The sequence below is a fragment of the Citrus clementina genome, unplaced genomic scaffold, assembly GCF_000493195.1.
Source record: "Citrus clementina cultivar Clemenules unplaced genomic scaffold, Citrus_clementina_v1.0 scaffold_1, whole genome shotgun sequence".
Lineage (NCBI taxonomy): Eukaryota > Viridiplantae > Streptophyta > Magnoliopsida > Sapindales > Rutaceae > Citrus > Citrus x clementina.
The window spans coordinates 817,378-826,529 of NW_006263303.1; the positions used below are offsets into that span (position 1 = coordinate 817,378).

The following is a 9,152-nucleotide window of genomic DNA, read 5'->3' on the forward strand; positions in this document are numbered from 1 at the left end:
TTGTAATACTACATAAATAAAATAATATAATATAATGAAAAGTTCATGGATTTGGAAAGCTCACAACAATTTTTTTTAAATAAGAAAGCAGTTAAAATTATCAATATGAACTCAATTTTTAATTAATGAAATTAACTTTGAAAAATAGACTGGCAATCAGGGCATTGACTCCACATAAAGAAGCTGAATATAGGGCATGTTTGGTTGAGGTATTAAAACTTCTCTCTGTATTAAATTTATAAAGGCCCAATAAAAAGCTACAGCAGCACTGCATTAATAGGCCTAAGCTAATGGCAATTGCAGCTTGCTTTCTTTCCTTTTTTTTTTCCCCTTTTGCTTTTGCTTTTGTTTTATAATAATAATAATAACAACAACAACAATAATAAATTAATTTTTTTAAAAATATTATATAATGTTTTTATTTTACATTATAATTATTCATATAAATTAATAATTATGTAATTTATTCTTCAATATAATTATATTATATTTTTATTTTTACATTATAATTTATTAATAGATTTATAATTTATTATAACTAATAATAAATATTTAATATGAATAAATTTGAATAATATTAATTTAAAATAATAATAATATAAAATATTAATACAATTTAAATATTAATATAATATAATATTTAAATTAATCACACAAAAATTAATACAGTATAATGTAGTACCAAACATTATGCAGTATTATTATAATACAGTACTAATATAATACAGTGTGCCAAATGCACCCATAGAGCACTATAGCACAGTTGCAGAAGTGGTTTGGTTATTGTCTTAGCTCCCTAATTTAAAGCTGCAACTCATATCTAAACCAAGGATACAATAGGATGACAACCCAAGCGTCACTGCCTTTGTGTTTGATGAAATGAATCAGGTGCTCGATCAAATGTCTCACTGGAACTTCAACAACACTGATTGAAATAGTGACTCAGCAAGAATTAAGGATATGATCTTGGGAGATGACGGTAGGTGGCCATCTGATAAAACAGGCATCAGCAGTCCCTTGTAAAGATAGAGAATTATAGACATTAGATCAAATTAGTTTTATAAATAGGATCAAGTTCACAGCTGAAATTTTACACTACTTGACGAAGAAGAAACAATACTTGGGAAATTATGAAATCAGTAGGCTAATTTTACAATTTATACGTGCGTAATTCTTAAACCAGCTTTGCCCACACGATAGATCTTTAGGGCGTATTATAAAGCTATAATCATGAACATTGTGTAGCCCTAAAGTCTTTGTGCCCAATAAAGAGATACAACAATGCTCTTTCGTTTTAGTTTTATGCCCACTAACTAATCAAATCATGGAGCAAGATATTTTTTTTGTTATTTTGGTGTATACTTTACTTTTGAAAGTGGAAGACTCTTTCTCGGTCCAAATCACTTCAGCCATAATGTGAAAATTGAAACTTTAGAGCATGACATAAATTGCCACTTTCTCGAGGAGAATGAAAAGGCCCGATAACTATACAATTTTCATAGAGTGAAGCTTTAAACAACTATTAAGATCTTCATAACATACATTTTGAATTTTATTTCTTAAATTCCCTCATTTTAGTTTATTAAAAAAAATGCAGTAATATTAGGAGCTAGTAATATTATATTTATAAACTCTTGTATAAATTGTAGCATTAGATTATTGATTGAGTAGAAATATAAAATAAAAAAATTAATCATGTCGATCATGTATAAAAATATTTTGTATATAAGAGTTTGTAGGTGTGTCATCATCAATCCATGAAATTTCACCCTAAAAATATTTTTCTTAACTTTTTAAGTATAAAATATATACAAATCATAAAATCTTAAATTATTTCTTAGTATAGTGTTTCTATCTCCATAACATTAAGATCTTATAATTTTGTTTTAAAAAAATATTTAAAATTTAAAATATAATATAAATTATGAAATAGAATGTGTGTAAAATATTTAGTAAAAGAATAGTGTTTAATTGAATTCTCGTTCATGATAAGAAATGAATTAATTTTTCTTTTATTAAAAAGGTAACTTCAATTAAAAAGGGGATTCCATAAGAAATTTTGAGGATGTCGAAATTGAGATATATGCATTCATATAAATTCAAAACTTATGCAAATTCAGTTTTGTCCATTATTCCTTAGCTGTTACTAAATAACGACAGAAAATAATATGGTATTTCCAAAATATAAAGGATCAAAGTGTCGATATGTCAAATTCAAGGTTATTTTGGACTCAATATCATATTTTCGTTTGCACCGACGCAAAATACAGAAAGCGCACAGGAAAAATAAAATCAATTACGAACGTAGCAGTCCATTATTACTCCATTTATGAAAAGAACTAGGAAATAGAACAGCACTTCGTGCGGTTTTAAAAAAAAGAATTTAGTATTATTATTTTTTTATTATTTTGCACTCGATGAAACTGATAAAAAATATGAATTATTTTTTTTAAAGATGACCCAGCCTTATAAAACTAATGTTATTTATGAAAGTTTATTATTTTTTTGTTAACATTAAAAAAATATATTAATGTGTATAATTAAGTGTACATAACCTTTTCATCAATAACAATCATGTTCACACTAATCAACTCTCTATTTTTTTTGGTATTAACAGACTCCCACATCTTACAAAGCTTAACCCTTATCATCCAACTATCTTTATCATTGTTTAACTCATGAAGAAAAGAGTACTCCATGAAGCACACAATATTAAAAATTTAAATAAGTCAAAAAATAAAAACACAATAACATTTCTAGAGAGGATGTTGGTTAAATAATAAAAAAAAAACACAAACATAACAAATCTTAAATGCTTAATATTTATAGAGTTTGAAGAAGCCAAAAAACACTAAATAAAAAGTTGCATAATTAAATATGGGATTATGACATTAAAATTAGGTCATAATGGCATTGGTGAGGGAAGATGAAGGAACATTCCTTCGTATATTAATTAGTTGATGTATTTTAAACTACTAAAATTTAGTTGTTGGCTTAATAAAATAATTGAATGTTTCAAAACTTATAATTAATTTATTATTAATGGTTACATATTGTTGAATTTAAATAGAAAGAGGAAGAGACATGTAATCTTTTGTAATCTATTAATTATTTTCTATTTTTAATATTTTGTAATGTAATTATTTTTTAATCTCAACCAATATATTAGATAATAGAGAATATTAAAAAATGAGAAATAATAATGTCACAAATCTTAACTACTTAATATTTATAGAGTTTGAAGAAACTAAAAGGCATTAAACAAAATGTTGCATAATTAAATATGAGATTATAGCATTAAAATTAGGCCCTAATGGCATTGTTGAGGGAAAATGAAGGAACATTCTTTCCTATATTAATTAATTGATATATTTAAGCCACTAAAGTTTAATTGTTGGCATAATAAAATAAATAAATGTTTCAAGATTTATAATTAATTATTATTAATGGTTACATATTATTGAATTTAAACAGAAAGAGGAAGAGACATGTAATCTTTTATAATCTAATAATTATTTTTTATTTTTAATATTTTGTAATGTAATTATTTTTTAATATCAACCAATTTATTAAATAATAGAGAATACAAGAAGATGAGAAATAATGATGCCACATCACCTCCTCTAGTCCCAACTTTTTATATATATATATATATATATATATAAAATATTTTGTAATGTAATTATTTTTTAATCTCAACCAATATATTAGATAATAGAGAATAAAAAAAGATGAGAAATAATGATGCCACAAATCTTAAATATTTAATATTTATGGAGTTTGAAGAAGCCAAAAGGCACTAAACAAAAGATTGAATAATTAAATATGAGATTATGACATTAAAATTAGGCTCTAATGGCATTGTTGAGGGAAGATGAAGGAACCTTCCTTCCTATATTAATTAATTGATATATTTAAGCCACTAAAGTTTAATTGTTGGCATAATAAAATAAATAAATGTTTCAAGATTTATAATTAATTATTATTAATGGTTACATATTATTGAATTTAAATAGAAAGAGGAAGAGACATGTAATCTTTTATAATATAATAATTATTTTTTTATTTTTAATATTTTGTAATGTAATTATTTTTTTAATATCAACCAATTTATTAAATAATTATCTATTAACTGATATCTTTATTATAAATATGTTTTTTTTATCTTTATTTTTTTGAGTGTCATATTATGATATATGTACAAAGAGCATCCAACAATATTTTAAATATTTTAGATAATAGAGAATATAAAAAGATGAGGTTGAGGGAAGATGAAAGAACCTCTTTTCCTATGTTAATTAGGTGATGTATTTTAAGGCTCTAAAGTTTAATTGATAGCATAATAAATTTTGAAGAAGCCAAAAGACACTCAACAAAAAGTTGTATAATTAAATATGTGATTATGGCATTAAAATTAGGTCTTAGTGGCATTGTTGAGGGAAAATGAAAGAACCTCTCTTCCTATGTTAATTAATTCATGTATTTTAAGCCACTAAAGTTTAATTGGTAGCATAATAAAATAAATAAATGTTTCAAAAGACTTATAATTAGTTATTATTAATGATTACATATTGTTGAATTTAAATAGAAAGAGGAAAAAAAGTACAAAGAATATCTACCAATATTTTAGATAATAAAAAATATAAAAGATGAGGAATGATATATATTAATCAAGTTGCTAATTATTAATGAGTTAAATATAATCAAATTAATTATGAGAAGATGAAAAGGCAAATCTAAAAAAAAAAATTTATTTATTAGATAATAGAGAATATACAAAAAAGCGAAGTGGTGATGCCATATCACCTCCTCAAGTCCCAACTTTATATATAGATATATAGATTCGTATCTTAAACGATTTCCATTTCAAATTGCTATATATAAGTGAAGCCAAGATAGCAAATGTTTAGTTGGAAGCTTTGTGGACATACATTTAGCCACACAAATAACAGTCCTCTGAGTGCATAATGTGGATTCTCCTCAAGGCTTTTGTTCTTTTTATATGGCTTCCCTGCTCATCCAACAACGGCGCCTCTGCCAACGACAACAACCTCTCCCACAGTTACACTGTTTCAGTCACTTCTCTATTACCACCGACGGTTTGCAACCGCACACGGACAGCTTTGCCCCAAGGTTCTTATATTATACTATATATTTATATATACACATGGTTTTGATTTCTCTCATTGTTATTGTTTTTATAATCATAATAATTAGCACTCATTAAATGCTATGTCTGCGTATCTAAGGTCTCGGCAAAGCATCTCTAGATGTAGTAAGCAAGCACGGCCCATGTTCTAAGCTGAATCAAGGGAAAAGTCCCTCCCTCGAAGAAACTCTGCGTAGAGACCAACAACGACTCTATTCAAAGTATTCCGGGCGTTTGCAAAAAGCCGTTCCTGACAATTTAAAGAAAACAAAGGCCTTTACCTTCCCTGCCAAGATCGAAAGTGTATCAGCCGATGAGTATTATACTGTAGTCGCCATTGGGAAGCCGAAACAGTATGTTTCTCTCCTTTTGGATACTGGTAGCGACGTCACTTGGACTCAGTGCAAGCCCTGCATTCATTGCTTTCAACAAAGAGACCCGCTTTTTGATCCATCCAAGTCCAAAACCTTTTCCAAAATCCCTTGCAACTCTACGACGTGCAAGAAACTCCGTGGATTATTTCCTTCAGATGGTCAAGATTTACTACTTCTTTACTTTTCATCAACAAAATTAACACATTTGATAACAATATATATATATAGACTATTAAATCAAAACTATACTGTGTTATAAATTACGCCTAAAAAAATAAGCACAAACAAAATAAGCTGTAGATCCAAATTCCATGTGAAAATAATTGGAGTTTTTTTTTTTTTTTTTTGCTTCAAATAAGTGCAGACAATTGCAATTCGAGGGAATGCCATTTCAACATTGCATATGTTGACGGCTCAGGCAACAGCGGGTTTTGGGCGACTGATAGGATGACTATACAAGAAGCCAACATCAAAGGATACTTTACGCGGTACCCTTTTCTGTTGGGATGTATCAGGAACAGCAGTGGCGACAAAAGCGGGGCATCCGGAATTATGGGTCTTGACCGAAGTCCGGTATCCATAATTACAAAAACTAAAATAAGTTACTTCTCATATTGTCTTCCCTCACCATACGGCTCCAGAGGATACATAACCTTTGGCAAACGTAATACTGTGAAAACCAAGTTCATAAAATATACTCCAATAATCACTACTCCCGAACAGTCTGAATATTACGATATTACCCTCACTGGCATAAGTGTTGGTGGGAAAAAACTTCCTTTTAGTACTTCATATTTTACTAAGTTGAGCACAGAAATCGACTCGGGAGCCGTCATCACCCGGCTTCCTTCACCCATGTACGCAGCTCTGAGATCAGCATTTCGTAAAAGGATGAAGAAATATAAAAGGGCAAAAGGAGCTGGCGATATTCTTGATACATGTTACGATTTGCGTGCTTATGAAACAGTTGTTGTACCAAAGATTACAATCCACTTCTTAGGTGGCGTTGATCTTGAACTGGACGTGAGGGGGACATTGGTCGTCGCTTCTGTGAGCCAAGTGTGTTTAGGCTTCGCTGTATATCCTTCGGATACCAATTCTTTTCTTCTTGGGAATGTTCAGCAGCGAGGGCACGAAGTGCACTACGATGTTGCTGGAAGGAGACTTGGTTTTGGTCCTGGAAATTGCAGTTAATCAATAATAATTTCAAGTATTGTATGGTCCTTGCTGTACTCGATCTAAATATTGAATAAAGCTGTTTGTACTTGCAGTTATTGATAAATATTAAATAAAGCTGTTTGTACTTGCAGTTACTAATAAGAAAACTATGAGTTACATGTGGGAGCAATAGAACGGCCAGAAGCTATTTTCATTAGAAAAACATACGGCCTTTTTTTTTTTTTTGTGTCGGACAATATAAAATTTTTTATTTCAAAGTTCAAGTTCAAGATTGAACATTAATTGTAACACTAGAAATCTTCAGTGATGAATGAATGTGATGGTGAGCATTTAGATATGTGACATAATTCAGTGACTGATTACGAATAATATTTAAGTTGTGAATTAGTCAAACAACATCAAGTGACACGGTGAAAATTTTTAATATGAATTTTGTTTTTAATTAATATTTTTGATTTCCTCAAAAATCAACATTGAAAAATATTAAGGGATGTCAAGGGTACTTACCCACATTGAGAAGCAGAATGTAGAGGCACTACAGTAGTAGAAAACGGCTAACGATCCTTGAACTAAAGTTGCAACTCATATCTAAACCATGGATTATTTAGTGTGATGATAACTCAAGTGTCATTGCCTTGGCAAAAAATCAAGTGTTTGATGAAATATATTACGTGCTGGATCAAATGTTTCAAACGAAGCCTCAGGAACACTAATTGAAATAGTGACTTAGCAATAATTTAGGATATGATCGCAGGTGATGACATTAGATGACTAGCTAATAAAACAAACATCAGCAGTCTATTGTGAAGGACCGAGAATTGTTGACATTTGATCAAATTAGTTTGGGCCATAGAACCAAGTTCGCGGCTGGAATTTTACACTGATTGACGAAGAAGAAAAAAAAAAAAAAACACTTGTTTGTAAACATATGAAATTATGAAATCAGCGGGCTAAATTTTTACAATCTATATGTACATAATTCCGATATCAGCTTTGCACGTCATAGATGTATTTGGGCCAGAAATTTTAAAATACATAAAAGGTAATATAATTAATTAATTCATATATGATATATATATTTAAATTTTATATAACTACTATTTACATATTTATTTTTAAAATAAATAAATATTATAATATTATTTATTTATTATATAATTAATATTATACCTTATAGATATCCTAAAATTTCTGTTGTTGGGGATATTCTAAAGTTATAATCATGAATATTCTGTAGCCCCAAAGTCTTGTGCCCGATGAAGATTTTTCTTTTCGGCTTTCAGTTTATTGGATTGAGTGGTGTCAACTTGACGGTATGTTTTTCAGAATAAGCAGGACTGACGTCGTGGCCAAATATTAATGGTTACAAAATTTTCGACCCGCTAACCAATAATCAATCATGGAGCTATATACTGTTTTGTCATTTTTGGTGTTATATGCTTTGCATTTGAAAGTGGCCGACACTTGGTAGGTCCAGATTATTTCGGCCACAATGTGAAACAGACTCGTGATTGAAACTTTAGAAATTGACATTTCCACTTCCTGGAGGTCCAGCAAGAGCGTGCAACGCATGGTCCATCGAATGAAAAGGGTTAAAGGGCTGACCACTATTTTGACAATTGGATTGGGCTTCAATTTTCATGTGGAGTGGAGCTCGTAACACCCCTCTAAAACTTTAGTAACACCCCTTTTAATTTCTAAAATACAAACTCATGTATTAATATTAACTATTTTTCCATAAAAGTATACCTTAAAAAAAAAATTTCTTAAGTTTTATTTATAAAATACATACAAATTCTAAAATATTAAATTATTTATCTTTTATTACGTAGTTTCTATCTCCATAACTCTAAACTATTATAATCTTCCTAAAAAAATCAATTAAATTTTAAAATATAAAAATATATTCCAAAATGGGGTGGGTGTAAGGCTTTTTATTAAAAGAATAGTTTTTAATTGAATTCTCATTCAAGATTAAAAAAAATGAATTAATGTGTAATTTGGTTATGAGGGTAATTTCAATTTTTTTAAAAAAATCTTAATAGAATTTTGAGGGGTGTCAAAAGTCAAATATATGCATTGAGATGAATCCGGAGCTTATGCAGCTTTTAAAAAAAAAAAACAAAAGCCACCTTAGCACCTAATAACTAACGACAGGGACTAATATGGTAAATTTCAATATAAAAAGGATCAAAGCGTCGTTACGTCTCAATGTTATTTTGGAGTCAATTTCATTACGCCGCCGCAAAATTTAAAAAGCTGAAAGAGAAGCTAAAGTCAATTACGTACGTAGGCATCAAAATAGTACTATTAACATATCTTAATGGACCAACAATTTTCTTTTCGTTTTGGCCCACACGCCGAAGCTGAAGCATTACTCTTCCATTTATTTTATTTTTAAAAACAAAGCTTATTTTCGGGAAGATTCCAAACTGGTTGGCTGGCTATAT

At 29.0% G+C, this 9,152-nt stretch overlaps 1 protein-coding gene across 1 annotated transcript; it reads left to right on the forward strand.

Annotated features, from left to right (window-relative positions):
• The first annotated feature begins 4,926 nt into the window (after nucleotides 1-4,926).
• Nucleotides 4,927-6,738, forward strand: LOC112095842 (aspartyl protease family protein At5g10770-like). The gene is made up of 3 exons (XM_024178335.1): nucleotides 4,927-5,133; nucleotides 5,250-5,681; nucleotides 5,888-6,738. The coding sequence occupies exons 1-3, from the start codon at nucleotides 4,968-4,970 to the stop codon at nucleotides 6,715-6,717; spliced, it is 1,428 nt and encodes a 475-aa protein (XP_024034103.1). The 5' UTR covers nucleotides 4,927-4,967; the 3' UTR covers nucleotides 6,718-6,738.
• The last annotated feature ends 2,414 nt before the right edge of the window (nucleotides 6,739-9,152 follow it).

Excerpts from the sequence above, each read along its gene's own strand:
- LOC112095842 (XM_024178335.1), top strand. The coding sequence starts at position 4,968 with ATGTGGATTCTCCTCAAGGCTTTTGTTCTTTTTATATGGCTTCCCTGC. Across the intron at positions 5,134-5,249 it reads ACGGACAGCTTTGCCCCAAG|GTCTCGGCAAAGCATCTCTA; the intron begins GTTCTTATATTA and ends TGCGTATCTAAG. Across the intron at positions 5,682-5,887 it reads TGGATTATTTCCTTCAGATG|ACAATTGCAATTCGAGGGAA; the intron begins GTCAAGATTTAC and ends AAATAAGTGCAG.